Source organism: Heterodontus francisci, chromosome 14 (genome assembly GCF_036365525.1).
Source record: "Heterodontus francisci isolate sHetFra1 chromosome 14, sHetFra1.hap1, whole genome shotgun sequence".
NCBI classification, from domain to species: domain Eukaryota; kingdom Metazoa; phylum Chordata; class Chondrichthyes; order Heterodontiformes; family Heterodontidae; genus Heterodontus; species Heterodontus francisci.
The window spans coordinates 12,425,805-12,448,766 of record NC_090384.1 but is presented as its reverse complement, the minus strand read 5'-3'; the positions used below and the strand labels follow the sequence as shown (position 1 = coordinate 12,448,766).

Genomic DNA, 22,962 nt, shown 5'->3' with positions numbered 1-22,962 from the left:
CCATCCTCCATGATGGAGCTCAGCACGTCAGTGCAAAAGATAAGGCTGAAGCATTTGCAACAATCTTCAGCCGGAAGCAGAAGCTGGGATGTCATGCTGGAACTGTATAAAACACTGGTTAGAGTATTGTGTACAGTTCTGGTCACCCTATTACAGACAGAGCATAATTGCACTGGAGGGAGTACAGAGGAGATTTACAAGAATGTTGCCAGGGCTCGAAAGTTGCAGCTATGAGGACAGATTGGATAGGCTAGGGTTTTTTTCCTTAGAACGGAAGACGCTGAGGGGTGACTTAATAGGGGTGTACAAAATTATGAGGGGCCTAGATAGACAGGAAGGACCTGTTTCTCCTAGTGGAGAGGTCAATTACCAGGGGGCACAGATTTAAGGTGATTAGTAAAAAGAAGAGGGGATATGAGGAAAACCTTTTTCACCCAGAGGGTGGTGGGTGTCTGGAATTCACTGCCAGGAATGGTGGTGGAGGCAGAAACCCTCAATTCTTTTAAAAGGTACCTGGACATGCACCTGAAGTGCTGTAACCAGCAAGGCTATGGACCGGGTGCTGGAAAGTGGGATTGGGTGGCTAGTTTTTTCGGCCAGCACGGACATGATGGGCTGAATGGCTTTTATCTGGTCAAAATGTTTATAATTGTTTTTATTTGACCCCTTGTTCCTGTGAGTACATTCTCATTTATTGTTAATTGCCCTTTCTATGGCACCCACAGCAACCTCTGGAGCCGACCTGTCTGAGCAAACCGATTAAATTTGTTGCTGCCTCCTATTGACAGGATATTTCAATGTGTGTGTTTATCTTCCAAGCCCCTGACAACAGAGATTCTATTCTAACAGGGACCTTGAAATATTTAACTCTACCATCTTAAAGGGGAACTTCAGTGAGTTCTGAAAACTAACCATTTATTCAATCTTTAACTCTAAAGGCATAATACACTAACTATTTCCAAATACAACTTAATCAAACCTATATTCCATCACAAAGAAGGCTAATGGTATGTTGGCCTTTATTGCACAAGGATTTGAATACAGGAGTTGTGAAGTCTTGCTGCAATTGTATAGCACCTTGGTGAGACCGCACCTGGAGTATTGTGTGCAGTTTTGGTCCCCTTACCTTAGGAAGGATATTATTGCCGTAGAGAGAGTGCAACGAAAGGTTCACCAGACTTATTCCTGGGATGGCGGGACTGTCCTATGAAGAGAGAGAGGAGAAACTGGGCCTGTATTCTCCAGAGTTTCACAGAATGAGAGGTGATCTCATTGAAACCTACAAAATACTTAAAGGGATAGACAGGGTAGATGCAGCTAAGATGTTTCCACATCCTCAAAAAAAACTCCAATAAATTTGTCAAACAGGATATCCTTTTAGTAAAGCCATGCTGACTTGTTCCAATCAAACTATGCTTTTCCAAGTACAATGTTAAGACTTTTTAAATAATCGTTTCCAGCATCTTCCCAATGACTGATGTCAAGCTAACTAGCCTGTAGTTCCCTATTTTCTCTCTACCTCCTTTCTTAAAAAGCGGTATAATGTTTGCCAACTTCCAATATGATGGGACCGTTCCTGAATCTAAGGAATTCTGGAAAATCATAGCCAGCACAACCACTATCTCAACAGCTGTCTCTTTAAAACCCTATGATGCAGGCCATCTGGTCCCAGGGACTTGTCAGATTTTAGTCCCTCAAGTTTCTCCAATACATTTTCTTGGCTGATATCAATTTCCTTACTCTATTGTAGCCTAGGGGCTACTGCCTATTTCTGGTATGGAACTTGTGTCTTCTACTGTGAAGACAGACACAAAAGATTTGTTCAATGCCTCTGCCATTTACTCATTCTCCATGATGATTTCTCCTGTCTCTGCCTCTAAGGAACCAACGTTTACTTTAGCTACTCACTTCCTTTTTATGTACTTATAAAAGCTCTTACAATCTGTTTTTATATTGCTGGCTAGTTTACTCTCATTCTGTTTTTTCCCTGATCAACTTTTCGGTGGCCTTTGCTGGTATCCAGAACACTCCCAATCCTCAGACTTGCTACTTTTTTTTGTAACATGGTAAGCTTCTTTTAGTCTAATATTCTCCTTAACTTCCTGAGTGAGCCACGGATGGGTCTTTCTTGATGAGTTTCTGTTTTTGAACGGAATGTACTTTTGTTGAATGCTTTGAATTGTTTCTTTAAATGTTTCCCACTGCCCGTTTACCGACATACCTTCCAGTCTATTTACCCAATTAACCTTAGCCAGTTCTCCCCTCATACCTTCGTAATTAGCTTTGTTTAAGTTTGAGATTCTTGTTTGTGATTGAAATGTGTCACTTTCAAACTTAACATGAAATTCGGTGGTATTATGATCACTATTTCCCAGTGGATCTTTTACTGTGACATTGTTTATTAACCCTGCTTCATTGCACAATACAAGATCTAAGACAGCTTTATCCCTGATAGGTTTTACAACGTATTGCTCCAAGAAACTGTCAAGAAAACGTTCTACAAACTCATCTTCTAGACCACTGTTGCCAATTTGATTGTCCTAGTCTATATGAAGATTAAATTCCCCCACAACTAATACGTTACCTTTTTACACACTCCAATAATTTCCCGTTTAACGTTCAGTCTGTCCCGAAATATTGTGTACCCTGGAATATTCATTTCCTAACCTTGATCTCCTTGTAACCATGTCTCGATAATGGCAATTAGATCGAGATAATTTACCTCTGTTCGTGCCACTAGTTCATCCATCTTATTACAATTGCTTTGTGCATTCAGATAAAGGAACTTCAATTTCATCTTTTTGCCTCTATTCCCTGCAATGACTTTATTTGCCAATGTACAATTTTTGTTAAACTCTCTGACCCTTCCTGTCCCATTCTGTTGGCATTTACCCACATCACTAAGCTTCACAATGTCCTTACCTCTCTCTAAATTTCTAAATTTCCCTTTACCCAAACCCTCCCCACAGCACCTCTTTCCCCCCGCACCCCCCGCCATAAGTTTAAAGCCCTGTCCACAGCCCTAGTTATGCAATTGGCCAGGACACTGGTGCCAGCCCAGTTCAAGTGAAGCCTATCCCAACAAAATAGCTCCCTCTTCCCTGAGTACTGATGCCAGTGCCCCAAGAATCAAAACCCCTTCCCACACCACTCTTTGAGCCACGCATTTAGTTCTCTAATCTGCTTAACCCTGTGCCAATTTACATGTGGTCCAGGTAACAATCCGGAGATGATTACTTTTGATGTTTTTTGTTCTGGTTTGGACCCTAACACCTCAGATTGTCTAAGCAAAACATCATTTCTGTCATTGGTTCCCAAATGGACCACGACAATTGGATCCTCCCCCTCCCACTCCAGGTTTCTCTTCAGCCACGAGGAGATGCCCTTAACCCTGGCAAGGGGCAAGTAACACAGCTGTCGGAGCTCCCGGTCGTGGCTGCAGAGAACAGTGTTTATCCCCCTGACTGTACTGTCTTCTATCACTACCACATTCCTCTTCACTCCCCCCCCCACCCCTCCCCCCCCACATTAGAATGGTGCCATGGTCAGTCCGCTCATCCACCTTGCAGCCCTTCTCTTCATCCACACAGGTAGCAAGGACCTTGTACCTGTTGGAGCTGAGGCTGCTCCATCACTACATGCTTATTTCCCCTACCTGTCTCACTCACTGTGTGTGTGCGTGTGTGTGTGTGTGTACATGCCTCCCATGCTCTGTGTGTGTCTCTCTCTCACACCCCCTCTGCTCATGTCTTCTCACTCAGTACGTGTCTGTTGCTCACATTGTGAGTGTGTGTGTCTCCCTCACTCTTATTGTGCAGGTATATGTGTGCCTCCCTTGCTCTATGTGTCTCACACTCTCTCACTCCCACTCCCATTCTATTTGTCTCGCACACACACACACACACACACACACACACAGTGAGAGAGTGTGTGTGTCTGTCTGTCTCTCACTCTGTGAATGCGTGTGTCTCATATTCTGTGTGTATGTCTATCTCTCTCCATCTTTATCTCTCATTGCAGAAACTGATCATAGTTGAGCTTCCTTTTCATTTCCCACATGTATATGGCCAATTTTATAATTTAATTCTTAGCAAATGTCATTTGTATCTGTAACTTCAGTAACTGTATTCCCAGGTTTATCGCCATGGAGACCGATCACCTGTCGTGACATACCCAACGGATCCATATACAGAGAAGGACTGGCCCCAAGGCTTCGGGCAGCTTACCCAGGTCTGTGAGCGCTCTCTCACACTCTCTCACTCGTACATGCACACGCACACATATCCTCCACCCCCTCACAATCTGCTCTTCAAATGCATTCTGACAGAAGAGGTGTTCCCAGAGGGAGCTGTGTGTGAGTGGTCCATGTGCACAGACTGGGGAATCTGGATTCTGCTTGTCATGGTGAGGTAGGTCAGTGCTGAGGATCTCAGCTTGGAGACTGTTTAAGCTGTGTTCATTTATTCCTGTTCTTCCAGTTCTGTATTATTAACAGAGCTGTGAGATCATCTCTGTAGTCACAAGGTGTTTGCCTGTGCTCCTTGAAGTGCCTTCAGTTTGGTATTTCAGGTCAGCTTGGGGAGGTACTGCTCCACACTTGAGCTCTGAACCCCAATAACTCACACCCTTCTCTATTGTTTCTCCCCCTCCTCTTCTAGGGACTGCGTTCACAAAGCTGCCACTCCCTCCCCCTCCCCATACCTCACCCAAGTGCCAATTCGGGTGTGTGAGACTGAGGGGGTTGAAATACCACGTGGTGCATCACAGCCCAGCAGACTGCTATTACTAACTGATGTCCAAGCTGTGATGACTAGACATCTGGAACCCTGAATGGGTGTCTGAGGGCTCTGAGGTCACGTCTGGCCTCACAATTGTCATATCAGCTAGAAAGAGCTAACCCGTACCCAGCACAGAGTGGGGATGAACACTGGGATCTATTGTCTTCCCCATTCTAGGCAGTGCATGTACTCATAGCTGGCACTCCAGTATGTTAGGCTGGATCTGGATTGTGAACCTGTTGTTGAGGTGGATCTCACAGTTGTGGTCATTGTGGATTGAACTCTGGTGCTGACTTCTCTCCTCCAGTAATGACCAGGATTTCTACTGCTCTTCCATAGGTTGGGATGAGGCAGCACTACGAGTTGGGCCAGTACCTGCGACGTCGTTACAAAGACTTCCTCAACTCCTCGTACGACCGGCATCAGGTGAGGGACTGAGTGGTCTGCAGGGGCCAGAAGGTGTTAACTAGAGCAGAGTGGTTTGGGAGGGTGGGTGGGGAACAGGTGAGAGAGAGTGCCTGTGCCTGGAAGGTGGGATGAGAAGGGGGGGGAAGAAAGACTTTGCAGGTGAATGAGGGGGAGCTGGGGGTGGGAGGATGGGGGAGAGAAGGCTGTGGCTGGGCTGAGAAGGAGTGTGTGTCTGGGACTTTGTAGTTTGGGGGTGGGGGGGGTGGGTGCGGTGCGAGATGGTTTTGGAGCCAAGATGGTGGAAGCAGGATGAGAGACGATGTAGTGCCAGAGAGTGGGAGGGGCAGGAGGAGAAAGGGTTTGGAGTCAGGGGTGTTCAGAGTGCGTGAAGCTGGGGATGGGAGGGTTCAGAGCTGAGGGATGAGAGGGGGTGGAGGGAAGGTTTGGAGATGAGGGATGAGTGGGGAGAGAATTTGGAGCTGGGGATGAGGGGAGCTGGGAGGGGGGGGGGGGGGGAAGAGGGGTTGAAGCCGGGGGATGGGAGGTGGGCGGGGAGAGGGTTTGGAGCCGGGGGATGGGAGGTGGGCGGGGAGAGGGGTTGGAGCCGGGGGATGGGAGGGAGAGGGGTTGGAGCCGGGGGATGGGAGGTGGGCGGGGAGAGGGTTTGGAGCCAGGGGATGGGAGGTGGGCGGGGAGAGGGTTTGGAGCCGGGGGATGGGAGGGAGAGGGTTTGGAACTGGGGGATGGGAGGTGGGTGGGGAGAGGGTTTGGAGCCGGGGGATGGGAGGGAGAGGGTTTGGAGCCGGGGGATGGGAGGGAAAGGGTTTGGAACTGGGGGATGGGAGGTGGGTGGGGAGAGGGTTTGGAGCCGGGGGATGGGAGGAAGGGGAGGGAGAGGGTTTGGAGCCGGGGGATGGGAGGGAGAGGGTTTGGAGCCGGGGGATGGGAGGTGGGCGGGGAGAGGATTTGGGCTGGGGGATGGGAGGGAGAGGGTTTGGAGCCGGGGGAAGGGAGGTGGGTGGGGAGAGGGATGGAGCCGGGGGAAGGGAGGTGGGTGGGGAGAGGGATGGAGCCGGGGGAAGGGAGGTGGGTGATGAGAGGGATGGAGCCGGGGGAAGGGAGGTGGGTGGGGAGATGGTTTGGAGCTGGGGGGAAGGGAGGTGGGTGGGAGATGGTTTGGAGCCGGGGGATGGGAGGAAGGGGAGGGAGGGGGTTTGGAGCTGGGGGATTGGAGGTGGGTATGAGAGGGTTTGGAGCTGGGGGATGGGAGGTGGGCGGGGAGAGGGTTTGGATCTGGGGGATGGGAGGAAGGGGAGGGAGAGGGTTTCAAGTCCAGTGACTGGAATCGGGGGACAGAAGATTTGGAGCTGGGGGATGGGATGAGTAGGATATAGGGTTTGCAGCTAGGTTTTATTAATTGTGTATTAATTGTATTTAATTGTATGCAGATGGTGTGCATTAACTGGGGATTCATTTTTCCCCCTGTAAATAACAGACTGAACCTGTAGTTGTTGTCGTAAGAGGTATCACTTGGAATGTGCATTTCTGTAGGTAAATGCTTATGCACATACAAAGTAGTAGCAGGAGTAGGCCTTTCTGCCCCTCGATTCTGCTCCGCCATTCAATATGTTCGTGGCTGAACTGATTACTCCACATTCCTGCCTACTCCTGATACCTGACTGCCTGCATCCTAGGTGTGTAAAAGAAGTGGCAGCAGAGATGATGGATAGATTGGTTGTAATCTTCCAAAATTCCCTCGATTCTAGAAAGGTCCGAGCGGATTGGAAAAATGCAAATGTTACACATCTGTACAAAAAAGGAGGGAAACAGAAAGCAAGAAACTATAGGCCAGTTAGCCTAACATCTGTCATTAGAAAATTGCTTGAATCCATCATTAAGGAAGTAGTAGGACATTTAGAAAATCCTAATCCAATCAGGCACAGTCAACATGGTTATATGAAAGGGAAATAGTGTTTGACAAATGTATTAGAGTTCTTTGAGGATGTAATGAGCAGGGTGGATAAAGGGGAACCAGTAGATGCAGTGTCTTTGGATTTCCAAAAGACATTTTAAGGTGCCACATAAAGGTTACTGCGCAAGATATGAACTCATGGTTTTGGGGGTAATATATTAGCATGGATAGAAGATTGGCTCACTCACAGGAAACAAAGGGTCGGGATAAAAGGGCATTTTAGGTTGGTGAACTGTAACTAGTGGGGTGCCACAGGGATCAGTGCTGGGACCTCAACTGTTTACAATCTGTTAATGACTTGGATGAAGGGACCAAATGTATTGGAGGCAAATTTGTAGGCAGCCATAAAGGCGGGGCTAAAGTGTGGCGAGTCGAAGAGACTTAGCAGTTGGCAGGAAAAAAGACAGAAGCGCAAGGGGAGAGCCAACTGTGTAACAGCCCCGACAAACAAATTTTTCTGCAGCACCTGTGGAAGAGCCTGTCACTCTAGAATTGCCCTTTATAGCCACTCCAGGCGCTGCTCCACACATCACTGACCACCTCCAGGCGCTTACCCATTGTCTCTCAAGACAAGGAGGCCAAAGAAGAAGGAAGAATGACTTGGATGAAGGGACCAAATGTATTGTAGGCAAATTTGCTGCTGATACAAACATAGGGAGGCAAACAAATTTTGAGGAGGACACAGATTCTGCAAAGGGATTTAGATAGGTTCAGTGAGTGGGCAAAGGTTTGCCAGATAGAGTATAATGTGGGAAAATGTTTGGTTGTCCACTTTGGTCGGAAGAATAGAAAAGCAGTATATTTAAATGGAGAGAGACTGCAGAATGCTGTGGTATAGAGGGATCTGGGTGTCTTAGTACATGAATCACAAAACGTCAGCATGCAGGTACAGCAAGTAATTAGGAAGGCAAATGGAATGTTGGCCTATATTTCAAAGGGAGTATAAAAGTAGAGAAGTCTTGCCACAACTGTACAGGGCGTTGGTGAGAACACTAAGACTTAGAGTACTGTGTACAGTTTTGGTCTCCTTATTTAAGGAGGGATATCCTTGCATTGGAGGCAGTTCAGGGAAGTTTCACTAGGTTGATTTCTGAGATGAAGGGGGCTGTCTTGTGAGGAAAGGTTGGGCTTATACTCATTGGAGTTTAGAAGAATGAGAGGTGATCTTATTGAAACATATAAGATTCTGAGGGGGCTTGACAGGGTAGATGCTGAGAGAATGTTTTCCCTCGTGGAGGAATCTAGGACTAGGCTGCACAGTTTCAAAATAAAGGGTCTGCCATTTTAGAGGCCAGAAGGAATTTCTTCTCTCAAGCTTGTTAATCTTTGCAAGCAGTGGATGTTGGGTCATTGAACATACTCAAGGCTGAGGTAGACATATTTTTGATCCACAAGGGAGTCAAAGATTATGGGGGGCAGGTAGCAAAGTGACGTTTAAGGCCACAATCAGATCAGCCATGATCTTATTGAATGACAGAGCAGGCTGGAGGGATGAAATGGCCTACTTTAGTTTAGTTTAGAGGTACAGCACTGAAACAGGCCCTTTGGCCCACCAAGTCTGTGCCGACCATCAACCACCCATTTATACTAATCCTACACTAATCCCATATTCCTACCACATTCCCACCTGTCCCTATATTTTCCGACCACCTACCGATACTAGGGGCAATTTATAATGGCCAATTTACCTATCAACCTGCAAGTCTTTGGCTTGTGGGAGGAAACCGGAGCACCCGGAGGAAACCCACGCAGACACAGGGAGAACTTGCAAACTCCACACAGGCAGTACCCGGAATTGAACCCGGGTCGCTGGAGCTGTGAGGCTGCGGTGCTAACCACTGCGCCACTGTGCCGCCCCGTCACTTCTGCTCCTATTTCTTATGGTCTGAAGTGAAACTTGACATGGAGCATGGCAAGGCTGCTAAAGGATGCAGGTGTGGTTGGTGAAGCGTATACAAGGCTAATAGAAGAATTATGAAATCTGTAAAAAGTATTGGAGGCCACTGCCACATCCTATTTTCAGCCTTCCATTGGCATGAGACTTTAACGAGATCGTTGCATTGGATCTAAAGATATGGGACTAAGACAGAAATATTTTCATACTACATTTTATTGAGGAACTGTGAGGAACTCCATAATATCATTAGTAGCATCCCCAACACCGAGCACCTATTCCTGCTGGGGGACTTTAATGCCAGGGTTGGGGCCGATCATGACTCATGGCCCTCCTGCCTTGGGCGCTATGGCGTTGGAAGGATGAATGAGAATGGACAGAGACTGCTTGATTTGTGTACCTATCATAACCTCTGCATCACCAGCTCATTCTTTCACACTAAACCCCGTCACCAGGTTTCTTGGAGGCACCCAAGATTACGTCGTTGGCACCAGCTGGACCTCATCGTCACAAGGCGAGCCTCTTTAAACAATGTTCAAATCACACGCAGCTTCCACAGTGCGGACTGCGACACCGACCACTCCCTGGTGTGCAGCAAGGTTAGACTCAGACCAAAGAAGCAGCATCACTCCAAGCAGAAGGGCCGCCCGCGCATCAACACTAGCAGAATTTCTCACCCACAGCTGTCACGCAGGTTTCTAAATTCACTTGAAAAAGACTCCCACAGGGGATGCAGAGACCAAGTGGGCCCACATTAGCGAAGCCATCTGTAACTCAGCAATGACCACCTATGGAAATTGTGTGAAGCGGAATGCAGACTGGTTTCAATCTCACATTGAAGAGCTGGAACCTGTCCTAGCCGCTAAGCGCATTGCACTGCTGAACTACAAGAAAGCCCCCAGCGAGTTAACATCCGTAGCACTTAAAGCAGCCAGAAGCGCTGCACAAAGAACAGCCAGGTGCTGTGCAAATGACTACTGGCAACACCTATGCAGTCATATTCAGCTGGCCTCTGACACAGGAAATATCAGAGGAATGTATGATGGCATTAAGAGAGTTTTTGGGCCAACCGTCAAGAAGATTGCCCCCCTCAAATCTAAATCAGGGACACAATCACTGACCAACGCAAGCAAATGGACCGCTGGGTGGAGCACTACCTAGAACTGTACTCCAGGGAAAATGCTGTCACTGAGACCGCCCTCAATGCAACCCTGTCTCTGCCAGTCATGGATGAGCTGGACGTACAGCCAACAAAATCGGAACTCAGTAATGCCATTGATTCTCTAGTCAGCGGAAAAGCCCCTGGGAAGAACGGCATTACCCCTGAAATCATCAAGAGTGCTAAGCCTGCTATACTTTCAGCTCTGCACGAACTGCTTTGCCTGTGCTGGGATGAGGGAGCAGTACCACAGGACATGCACGATGCCAATATCATCACCCTCGATAAGAAGAAGGGTGACCGCGGTGACTGCAACAACCACCATGGAATCTCCCTGCTCAGCATAGTGGGGAAAGTCTTCGCTCGTGTCACTTTAAACAGGCTCCAGAAGCTGGCTGAGCGGGTCTATCCTGAGGCACAGTGTGGCTTTCGAGCAGAGAGATCCACCATTGACATGCTGTTCTCCCTTCGCCAGCTACAGGAGAAATGCCATGAACAACAGATGCCCCTCTATGTTGCTTTCATTGATCTCACCAAAGCCTTTGACCTCGTCAGCAGAAGTGGTCTCTTCAGACTACTAGAAAAGATTGGATGCCCGCCAAAGCTACTAAGTATCATCACCTCATTCCATGACAATATGAAAGGCACAATTCAGCATAGCGGCGCCTCATCAGACCCCTTTCCAATCCTGAGCGGCGTGAAACAGGGCTGGGTTCTTGCACCTACACTGTTCGGGATCTTCTTCTCCTTGCTGCTCTCACATGCATTTAAGTCCTCAGAAGCAGGAGTTTTCCTCCACACAAGATTAGGTGGCAGGTTGTTCAACCTTGCCCGTCTAAAAGCGAAGACCTAAATACGGAAAGTCCTCATCAGGGAACTCCTCTTTGGTGACAATGCTGCATTAACATCTCACACTGAAGAGTGTCTGCGGAGACTCATCGACAGGTTTGCAGCTGCCTGCAATGAATTTGGCCTAACCATCAGCCTCAAGAAAACGAACATCATGGGACAGGACGTCAGAAATGCCCCATCTATCAATATCGGCGACCACACTCTCAAAGTGGTTTAAGATTTCACCTACCTAGGCTCAACTATCACCAGTAACCTGTCTCTCGATGCAGAATTAAACAAGCGCATGGGAAAGGCTTCCTCTGCTATGTCCAGACTGGCCAAGAGAGTGTGGGAAAATGGCGCACTGACACGCAACACAAATGTCCAAGTGTATCAAGCCTGTGTCCTCAGTACCTTGCTCTACGGCAGCGAGGCCTGAACAACGTACGTCAGCCAAGAGCGACGTCTCAATTCATTCCATCTTTGCTGCCTCCGGAGAATCCTTGGCATCAGGTGGTAGGACCGTATTACCAACACCGAAGTCCTCGAGGCGGCCAACATCCCCAGCATATACACCCTGCTAAGAATGTGGCGCCTGAGATGGCTTGGCCATGTGAGCCGCATGGAAGATGATAGGATCTCCAAGGACACATTGTACTGCGAGCTCGTCACTGGTACCAGACCCACCGGCCGTCCATGGCTCCGCTTTCAAGACGTCTGCAAACGCGACATGAAGTCCTGTGACATTGATCACAAGTCGTGAGAGTCAGTTGCCAACGATCGCCAGAGCTGGCGGGCAGCCATAAAGACGGGGCTAAAGTGTGGCGTGTCGAAGAGACTTAGTAGTTGGCAGGAAAAAAGACAGAAGCACAAGGAGAGAGCCAACTGTGTAACAGCCCCGACAACCAATTTTATCTGCAGCACCTGTGGAAGAGTCTGTCACTCTAGAATTGGCCTTTATAGCCACTCCAGGCGCTGCTCCACACACCACTGACCACCTCCAGGCGCTTACCCATTGTCTCTTGAGACAAGGAGGCCAAAGAAGGGAAGAAGACGACATTTTATTGACCTGGAAACCCAATTTAATCTTTCTACAATAATACATAATAAAGACAAAAGGGTTATTATGGGCAAAACCATGGATATAGAAATATGGATATAGATAAATGGATATAGACTGGACTTATAAAGGAGGGAAATTGGCCGAAGACAAGTTCAGAGACATGAACATCATAATCATAAATATTGTAACTGGCAGTCCTTTATGAAAGTAATCATACGGTGACTGATAAAATGCTGCACAAAATTTTAGCTGATCAACCAGACTGCAAGTTGAAAACCACCCTGGCATGGGCGGTTCATGCAAAGAATTCGCTCCAGAATTAAAATAACATTTAAAAGGGAAGTGGATAAATACTTGGAAAGGAACAAATTTACAGGGCTGTGAGGAAAGAACAGGGGAGTGAGACTTTTTTTTATTCGTTCATGGGATGTGGGCATTGCTGGCTAGGCCAGCAATTATTGCCCATCCCTAATTGCTGTTGAGAAGATGGTGGTGAACCACTGCAGGCCACGTGGGGTACATACACCTACAGTACTGTTAGGAAGGGAGTTCCAGAATTTTGACCCAGCAACAGTGAAGGAACGGTGATATAGTTCCAAGTCAGGATGGTGTGTGACTTGGAGGGGAACTTGCAGGTGGTGGTGTTCCCATGCATCTGCTGCCCTTGTCCTTCTAGGTGGTAGAGGTTACGGGTTTGGAAGGTGCTAACTTGATAGCTCTTTCAAAGAGCCCGCAAATATATAATGGACCAAAAGTGGCCCTTCTATGCTGTAAAGTACTATTTCTCAATTGTTTCAGGAGGAGAGGATGTAGAGAGAAACTACAGATCTATGCAAGCCCTGAACTTGGTGGCTGGACCACCCCCCTTCTCCCCCCCCCCCCCCCCCCCCCCATTAGATGGACCTGACCTTTCTATGTCCGGTCATCCAAGCAGGCATTGCTGTTACAGTTTCAGTGAAACACACATCTTCACTCATTTTCGCCATGTGCAGGATGCCCACCCCAAAGTGAGACAAATCAGGAAGTAAGGCTGAGGTGACGCTGAACTTCTGTGTTAAAAGCTCCTTGTTGGCCCAAAGAAGGGAAGACTGAACGAGATGAATAGGCCCACACGCTTGAGATTCTGCAAAAGTGGAGCGATGAGTCTTGATTTCAACATTGAAGATTGTTTTCACATCATGGGATGAGAATCGACACTGGCAAGGCCATAATTGGTTGGCCATCCCCTAGTTTTCCTAAGGAGGTTGTGGTGGGCATTCTTCTTGAAACCTGTAGTCTTGTAGTGATTGTGCTCCCATGATGGTGTTAGGTTGGGAATTGACTCAATGGCTATGAAGGAACGGCAATACCACAGGACGGGGCCTCGAGGACACGTTTTGGTTTATCTTTTAACCTTTTGTTTTCTCCCAACTGTAGATTTATGTTCGGAGTACGGATATTGACCGAACTCTAATGAGTGCTGAGTCAGATCTCGCTGGTCTGTACCCACCGCACGGACATCAGATCTTCAATCCTGAACTTAACTGGCAACCAATTCCTGTGCATACAGTGCCTGTGAAAGACGACAAGGCAAGTATCAGTAACACTGGGAGTGTGGGGAGAGCAATGCCTTCGGGGCGAGGGTTTCTGTTCCTCTATAACTAGATGGGATTATGTGGGGGCTCACAACCCACTGTGCTAGGGTTTGATGTTACCTGGCGGGGTCCAGTCTCTCCTTTGATGCATTGTAGAACTAGTTGAGCATCTGGCTGTTTTCACCTAATGTCTATTGAAAGCAATGTGTGTTTCAGTTTCTCAAGTTCCCAATACAGAACTGCCCCCGCTACCAGAAGCTGCTGAAGGAGACGATGGACAGCAGAAGAGTGCAGGAAAAAGTGCAGGAAAATCAGGCAAGTGTCAAGGACCCGTCTTTAACGTGTGTGGTGTGTGTGGTACATTTATACAACACCTTTCACTACCTCAGACATCCTCAAATATTTTACAGTGTGGTCACTGTTATAATGAAGAAGAAGTGCCAACAGAGCAAGCTCCCATAAACATCAATGTAATAAATGTTTTTAGTGATGTTGGTTCAGGGATAAATATTAGCCATAACACTGGGGAGAACTCCTTTGCTCTTCTTTGAATAGTGATATGGGTTCTGTGAGGACAGATGGGGCGTTGGTTTAATATTGGCACCTCTGACAGTACAATGCTCCTTTAGTACTGTGCTGCAGTGTCAGCCTGGATTATGAGCTCCAGTCTCTGATTTGGGACTTGAACCCACAACCTCTTGACTTCGGAGGGGAAAATGTTAGCACCAAGCCATGACTGACACAATACAGGAGGCTACATTTCCTCATTTGGATTGTTTTCTTGATAGGCTGGGTAGATGCAGTACTGCTTTTGGGATGTTCTGCGTTTTCTGGAGGTGAGGGGAAGTATTTCCTCTTTTTCACTTTACGTTTCTTGGGGATGATGGTTCAGACTCTTGGACCAGTCCTTTTAGTAACCTTTTGCTCCTAATATCAGAATGGTTTCACTTACCCAATAGGTAGATGAACAGGACAGCAGACAATTGCCTCTGGCTATTTCATCTTCCTGGTTGTATCTCGTGCCTCCTTCTCTTCTTCAGAGGCTGCAGTGTGACACTGCACCAAACTTTGACAGACTCTACCTGAAAACACATTTACTAAGCAGTAGAACTAATAGATAAAAGAAACAACACAGCATCAGTTTTACAGTTCTTAATGACCTGTTCAAGTAAATAACAAATAGTCACAGCCACCTTTAAAAACTCACATTCTTACTCAGTGATTCTATACCTGTTCTCAGCATCTACAGAAGATGTTCTGTCTCTCGCTCTGTCTCTTCCTGTGTCTTTTTATCTTTATATCTAATTTCCTCACTTCCCTCTGTTTTTAAAGCGAGAGAGAGAAAGAAATAAAAAGTCACTGAGTCTGGATGGGATGGATCCTACATTAATGAGGGACACTAGGGTGGAAATAGCAGAAACTCTGACCACAATCTTTCAAGCCTCCTTGGATATGGAGTGGTGCCTGAGGACATGAGGATGGCAAATGTTACACTTCTGTTCAAAAAAAAAAAAAAAAAAATGGGAGATGGATAAACCTGGTAACTACAGGCTAGTCAGTCGAATGTCGCTCGTGGGAAATCAGTAGACCATTTTCAAGAACAAAACTAATTCTCACTTGGAAAAGCATGCATTAATAAAGGACAACTAGCATGGATTTATTAAAAGCAAATCATGTTTGACTAACTGAGTTCTTTGATAAAATAATGGAGAGGGTTGATGAAGGTAGTACAGAAGATGTTGTATATGCAGACTTTCAAAGGGTAGTTGATATAGTACCACATAACAGACTTATTCAGAAAATAGAAGCACATGGTATTAAAGGAATGGTAGTACGTAATTGGCTAAGGGATAGGAGGCAGAGAATAGTGGTGAACAGATGTTTTTCTGACTATAGAGAAGTATGCAGCGATGCTGCCCCAGGGATTGATATTAGGACCATTGATTTTCTTGCTATATATAAACAACCTGGACTTGGGTATATGGAGTATAATTTAGAAGTTTGGCAACGTAGTAAATAGTGAACAGAATAGTAGCAGATTTCAGGAGGGCAGACTGGTGAAATGGACAGTTTAATGTGGATCTGTGTGAAGTGATACTCTTTGGGGGAACAACATGGAGAGGCAGTATCATCTAAATGATACTATTTTGAGGGGGCTGCAAAAGCAGAGGGACCTGGGGTACAAATTCACAAACTCTTCAAGGTGGCAGGGAAAGTTGACAATCCAGTTAAGAAAGTGCATGGGAAACTGGAGTTTTCCTGGCATTTTTTTGAAGAGATAACAGAGGGTTGTGATGAGGGCAATGTTGTTGATGTGGTGTACATGGACGTCCAAAAGGCATTTGATACAGTGTGGCATAACGGACTTGTCAGAAAAATTATAGCTCATGGAATAAAAGGGACACTAGCAACATGGATACAAAATTGGCTGAGGGACAGGAAACAGGGAGTAGTGGTTAACGGATGTTCTTCAGACTGGAGGAAGGTTTGTAGTGGAGTTTTCTAGGGGTCAATGTTGGGACCCTTGCTCTTCCTGATATATATTAATGACCTAGACCTTGGTGTACAGTGCACAATTTCAGAGTTTGCGGATGATACAAAACTTGGAAGCATTGTGAACTGTGAAGAGGATAGTGTAAAACTTCAAAAGGACATTGACAAGTTGGAATGGGGAGACAAGTGGTAGATGATGTTCAATGCAGAGAAATGTGAGGTCATTCATTTTGGTAGGAAGAACATGAAGAGATAATATAACATAAAGGGTACAATCCTAAAGGGGGTACAAGAGCAGAGGGACCTGAGGAATATGTGCATAAGCCATTGAAGGTGGCAGGACAGGATGAGAGAGTGGTTCATAAAGCATACAGTATCCTGGGGTAATAATACGGGCATAGAGTACAAGAGCAAAGAGGTTCTGGGTGCTGCTCTTTAGGAAAGATGTGAAGACATTGACGAGAGTACAGAAAAGATTCAGGAGAATGGTTTCAGGGATGAGTAACTTCAGGTATGAAGACAGATTGGAGAAGTTGGGACTGTTTTCCTAGGAGAAGAAAAGGCTGAGAGGAGATTTGATCAAGGTATTCAAAATCACGAGGGGTCTGAACAGAGTGGATAGGGCAAAACTGTTCCCACTCATGAAAGGATCAAGAACAAGAGGGCACAGGTATGAAGTGATTGGCAAAAGAAGCAAAAGCGGCATGAGGAAAAAGTTCTTCATGCAGTGAGTGTTTAGGATCTGGAATGCACTGCCTGAGAGTATGATGGAGACTGATTCAATCGAGGCGTTCAAAAGGGTTTTCAAAGACTGTTTTCTGAAAAGGAAGAATGTACAGGGTTACGGGGGGGAAGGTTGGAGAATGGCATTAGGTGAATTGCTCAGTCGGAGTGCCATGCAGACACGATGGGCTGAATGGCCAACTGCACTATAACAATTCTCTGATTTTGTGATTCTGAGAACTTGGCATTGTGAATAGGGACATTGAATACAAAAACAAGGTAGTTATGCTAAAGATTTACAAATCACTGGTTTGGCCTCAGCTGTAGTATTGTGTACAATTCCTTACGCCATACTTTAGGCAAGATGTCAAGGCCTTGGAAAGGGTACCGAGGAGTTTACCAGGATGATACCAGTAATGAAGGACTTAGTTATGTGTACAGATTGGAAAAGCTGAGATTGTTCTCCTTTTATAGCAGAGATGATTAAGGGGAGACCTAATAGAGGTATTCAAAATTGTAAAGGGTTTTGACAGAGCAAGTAGGGAAAAGCCATTTCCTTTGGCAAGTGGGTCAGTAACCAGAGGTCATAGATTTAAAATAATTGGCAAAAGAACTATAGGGGAAATGAGGAGAAATTTTTGTCACACAGAGGGTTGTTAGGATCTGTGCGCATTCTCTGAAAATCAGATTCCATCGGAACTCTCAACAAGTTCTCCTTTAGTACATAGCTAATTTGCAGCATTATTGGGGAAAAAACTGGGGTGTGGGATTGAATTGGACAGCTCTTTCAAAGAGCTGGCACAGGCATGACAGACCAATTGACCTGCTTCTGTGTTGTAAGATATTATGATTCTCTTTTTTTCCTCTATCTCTCCCTCTCTCTGACAGACTCTCCTATTTACACAAATTAGGCTAAGAAATGCCAAAGACTTGCAGGTTGGTAGGTTAATTGGCCATCATAAATTGCCCCGAGTATAGGTAGGTGGTAGGGAAATATATAGGGACAGGTGGGGATGTGATAGGAATACGGGATTAGTGTAGGATTAGTATAAATGGGTGGTTGATGGTCGGCACAGACTCGGAGGGCCGAAGGGCCTGTTAAAGTGCTGTATCTCTAAACTAAACTAAACTAAATGCTTTCCAGAAAAAAAACTGGGACCAAACAGATTGGAATAACTCTTCCTTAAACCTAAAAAAAGTTGACAAACACAATCGAGCTCTTCCCACAGAATTTTAATTTGAATAGCTTGAGCCCTGCTTCAGCCACCTAGCTAAAACACATTATTTTTTGCAGTTATTCACATAATTTTTAGAATGATACAGCCCCATCAGGCCTGAATCTGATCTTTAATAGAACTATCTAATTAATCCAACTCCCCTGCTCTTTCTCCATCATAGTGTAATTTTTTTCCCTTCAAATATTTATCCAATTCTCTCTTGAATGTTACTATTGAATCTGCTTCCTCCACCCTTTCAGCCAGTACATTCTAGATCACAACAACCTGCCTCTGGTCCTTTTGCCAATTACCATCAATCTCAGTCCTCAGTTACTGACCCTTCTGCCACTGGAAACAGTTTCTCCTATTCCCTCTATCAAAAACCATTCAGGATTTTGAACATCTCTATCAAATCCCCTCGTAACCTTCTCAGCTCTAAGAACAAACCCAGCTTCTCCAGTCTATCCACATAACTGAAGTACCTCATCCTTGGTAACCATTCCAGTAAATCTTCTCTGCACCCTCTCCAAGACCTTGACTTCTTTCCTAAAGTGCGGTGCTCAGAATTGGGTACTATACTCCCGCTGAGGCCTAAGCAATGTTTCATAAAGATTTAGCATAACTTCAGTGCTTTGAGACTCTATTCCTCTATTAATAAAGCCAAAGATCCTATATGCTTTTTTTAAGCGATCTTCTCAACTTATACTGCCACCTTCAAAGTTTTGTGTACATACACCCTGGGTCTCCATGTTCCTGTACCCATTTAAGATTTTACCATTTAGTTCATATTGCCTCTCATTCTTCCTAATAAAATGCATCACTTCACACTTCTCTTCATTAAACTTCGGGGCCAATTGTCTGCCCATTTCACCAGTTCACAGGAGCCATGGTGAAGGTGCAGGTGACCAGCATGATGGTGCTGAACAACCCATCACCATTTCTCAACCCTTTTTAATTGGAAAGCACCATCTCATGCATTGAAGACCTGTCTGAGGATTTGGAATGGAAAATACTATGTGGATTCAGCCGAAAATGAAGAATATGACCACGTTGTGAACTCTGTACCTGTGGTACGTGTTCTCGCTGGAAGGCACACGTTTACCTTTCAGGCTGAAGCAGCAAGTCCTTCCCTTATCCCAGATGCAGTAGCAGTCGCTGTAGTTTTAATAACCTGCACTTACTGAGGTCAAGAATTTGTCAGGGTTGGGTATTTTGTGAATGAGGAATACCGCAATGTAGAGCTGCATGAAAATCCTCTTGTTAGGCCAGTTTTCTCTAAGCTGCGACTAGTGATTTTGCCATCAAAATCACTAGTTGCAAGGTTCCATATCAACTGGGCTAACAGTAATGAAAAAATAGATGATTCTGAATACACAAATCCTAATCCATTCTTTCCAGAGAGTAAGAATAAATAGGTCATTTTCAGGTTGGTAGGCTGTAACAAGCAGGGTACTACATGGATCATTACTTGGGCATCAGCTATTTACAATCCATATCAATGGCTTAGACCAAATATAATGTAACAAGTTTGCTGAAGCGATAAAGTTAGGTGGGAAAATAAGCAGTGATGAAAACACAAAGAGGCTGCAGAGGTTAAGTTGTAGGTACTGGAGTGCTGACTTGGGTTGCAGTAGAGTGCGACAGTGGAAGTTTAGTAAGTGAGGATAATTAAGGGTTAATTTTATCTTAAATTTAATCTGTCTTTTATTTAGCAGATCAACTTAACAGTTGCTGTTAGGGTTGGGGAAGGTGAGTTTTAGACCAGCTTTAAACAGGGTTCACTCAGGCTCTGCTTGCAGCTGCACCTTGTTAATTAGAGAATTGGTTCAAACCAGTTTTCAGGGGGCTAGAGTGAGTTAGTATAAAAGTGAGCCATCTTACAGTGCTGACTTGGTTTGCACTAGAGTGCTACAGTGGAAGTTCGGTAAGTGAGGGAGCGAGGAGCTCCTTTCATTTCCTACCTGCCCTCAGCGTCAGGGGAGCCCAGAGCTTCCAAAGAGCACAGCTGACTGGGAGAAGACTCGGAGGGCAGAGTTCTGGACCAGTAAGTATAACAAACATACCTCGGGTTAAAAAAAACAGTGATGTCACAGGAAAGCTGTGACCTGATTGGCTGGTAGGGAATTTTTTTTAACTGAATTTGAAAATAAAGCATTGATAAAAATTGATTAAAACCCTAATTAACTAATTAATAAGTAGAGTAACTAAACCAGAGCGAGGAGATTACTGTATTTAGTTAGCATTTAATATTTATTGTAGGAATCTAGCACGAGGGACCAGATAGTTATAACAATTTAGTAAGGATTTAATAAGTATTTATTTATCTTACATTAATTTATTAATTAGTGGTAGAAATGTCAGTTAGAGGGGTCAAGTGCTTCACCTGTGAGATGCGGGAGGTCCGTGATGCTTCCAGCGTTCCGGATGACTACATCTGCAGGAAGTGTACCCAGTTGCAGCTCCTCACAGACCGCATGGATCGGTTGGAGCGGCAACTGGATGCACTTAGGAGCGTGCAGGTGGCAGACAGTGTCATAGACAGGAGTTTTCGAGAAGTGGTTACACACAAGGTGCAGGCAGATAGATGGGTGACCGCTAGAAGGGGCAGGCAGTCAGTGCAGGAATCCCCTGTGGCTATCCCCCTCTCTAACAAGTATACAGTTTTGGATACTGTTGGGGGGGATGGCCTATCAGGGGAAAACAACAGCAGCAGCCAGAGCAGTGGCACCATGGCTGGCACTGTTGTTCAGCAGGGAGGGACAAAGCGCACAAGAGCAATAGTTATAGGGGACTCTATAGTCAGGGGCACAGATAGGCGCTTCTGTGGACGTGAAAGAGACTCCAGGATGGTATGTTGCCTCCCTGGTGCCAGGGTCAAGGATGTCTCTGAACGGACAGGGGGCATTCTGAAGGGGGAGGGTGAACAGCCAGAGGTTGTGGTACACATCGGTACCAATGACATAGGCAGGAAGAGTGACGAGGTCCTGCAGGGGGAGTTTAGGGAGTTAGGTAGAAAGTTAAAAGACAGGACCTCTAGGGTTGTAATCTCGGGATTACTCCCTGTGCCACGTGCCAGTGAGGCTAGAAATAGGAAGATAGTGCAGCTAAACACGTGGCTGAACAGCTGGTGTAGAAGGGAGGATTTCAGATATCTGGACCATTGGGATCTCTTCAGGGACAGATGGGACCTGTACAAGAAGGACGGGTTGCATCTAAACTGGAGGGGCACAAATATCCTGGCTGCAAGGTTTGCTAGCGTCACTCGGGAGGGTTTAAACTAGTGTGGCAGGCGGGTGGGAACCAGAGCAGTAGGACAGCAAGTGAAATAAATGAGGGGGAACTAGTAAATAAGGCCAGTAAGACTAAGAGGAAACTGATGGACTGGTGGTCTGAAGTGCATTTGTTTCAATGCGAGAAGTATAACCGGTAAGGCAGATGAACTTAGAGCTTGGATTAGTACTTGGAACTATGATGTTGTTGCCATTACAGAGACTTGGTTGAGGGAAGGACAGGATTGGCAGCTAAATGTTCCAGGATTTAGAAGCTTCAGGCGGGATAGAGGGGGATGTAAAAGGGGTGGGGGAGTTGCATTACTTGTTACGGAAAATATCACAGCTGGACTGCGGGAAGACACCTCAGAGGGGTCGTACAGCGAGGCAATATGGGTGGAGCTCAGGAATAGGAAGGGTGCAGTCACGATGTTGGGGGTTTTCTACAGGCCTCCCAACAGCCAGAGGGAGGTAGAGGAGCAGATATGTAGACAGATTTTGGAAAGATGTAAAGGTAACAGGGTTGTAGTGGTGGGTGATTTTAACTTCCCCTATATTGACTGGGACTCACTTAGTGCTCGGGGCTTAGATGGGGCAGAATTTGTAAGGAGCATCCAGGAAGGCTTCTTGAAACAGTATGTAGATAGTCCAACTAGGGCTGGGGCCGTACTGGACCTGGTATTGGGGAATGAGCCGGGCCAGGTGGTCGAAGTTTCAGTAGGGGAGCATTTCGGGAACAGTGACCATAATTCCATAAGTTTTAAGGTACTTGTGGATAAGGATAAGAGTAGTCCTCGGGTGAAGGTGCTAAATTGGGGGAAGGCTAATTATAACAGTATTAGGCAGGAACTGAAGAATTTAGATTGAGGGCGGCTGTTTGAAGGTAAATCAACATCTGACGTGGGAGTATTTCTAATGTCAGTTGATTAGAATCCAGGACCAGCATGTTCCTGTGAGGAAGAAGGATAAGTTTGGCAAGTTTCGGGAACCTTGGATAACGAGGGATATTGTGAGCCTAGTCAAAAAGAAAAAGGAAGTATTTGTAAGGGCTGGAAGGCTAGGAACAGACGAATCCCTTGAGGAATATAAAGACAGTAGAAAGGAACTTGAGCAAGGAGTCAGGAGGGCTAAAAGGGGTCATCTATAAAGAGCAAGAGGGTATCTAGGGAAAGGGTTGGCCCGCTCAAGGACAGAGAAGGGAATCTATGTGTGGAGCCAGAGGAAATGGGCGAGGTACTAAATGAGTACTTTGCATCAGTATTCACCAAAGAGAAGGACTTGGTGGATGATGAGCCTAGGGAAGGGAGTGCAGATAGTCTCAGTCATCTCATTATCAAAAAGGAGGAGGTGTTGGGTGTCTTGCAAAGCATTAAGGTAGATAAGTCCCCAGGGCCTGATGGGATTTACCCCAGAATACTAAGGGAGGCAAGGGAAGAAATTGCTGGGGCCTTGACAGAAATCTTTGCATTCTCATTGGCTACAGGTGAGGTCCCAGAGGACTGGAGAATAGTCAATGTTGTTCCTTTGTTTAAGAAGGGTAGCAAGGATAATCCAGGAAATTATAGGCCGGTGAGCCTTACG

The 22,962-nt window shown here is 46.0% G+C and overlaps 1 protein-coding gene and 1 pseudogene across 1 annotated transcript in view; both read left to right on the top strand.

Annotated features, from left to right (window-relative positions):
* acp2 (acid phosphatase 2, lysosomal) overlaps positions 1-22,962 on the top strand; it is a 68,892-nt gene that overhangs the window by 12,244 nt on the left and 33,686 nt on the right. Inside the window, exons 2-5 of the mRNA XM_068045889.1 lie at positions 4,135-4,230; positions 5,118-5,204; positions 13,522-13,674; positions 13,896-13,994. Coding sequence (XP_067901990.1) covers positions 4,135-4,230; positions 5,118-5,204; positions 13,522-13,674; positions 13,896-13,994 — 435 coding nt within the window. The remainder of the gene's footprint in view (positions 1-4,134; positions 4,231-5,117; positions 5,205-13,521; positions 13,675-13,895; positions 13,995-22,962) is intronic.
* Positions 18,999-20,174, top strand: LOC137376932 (histone chaperone ASF1 pseudogene; annotated as a pseudogene).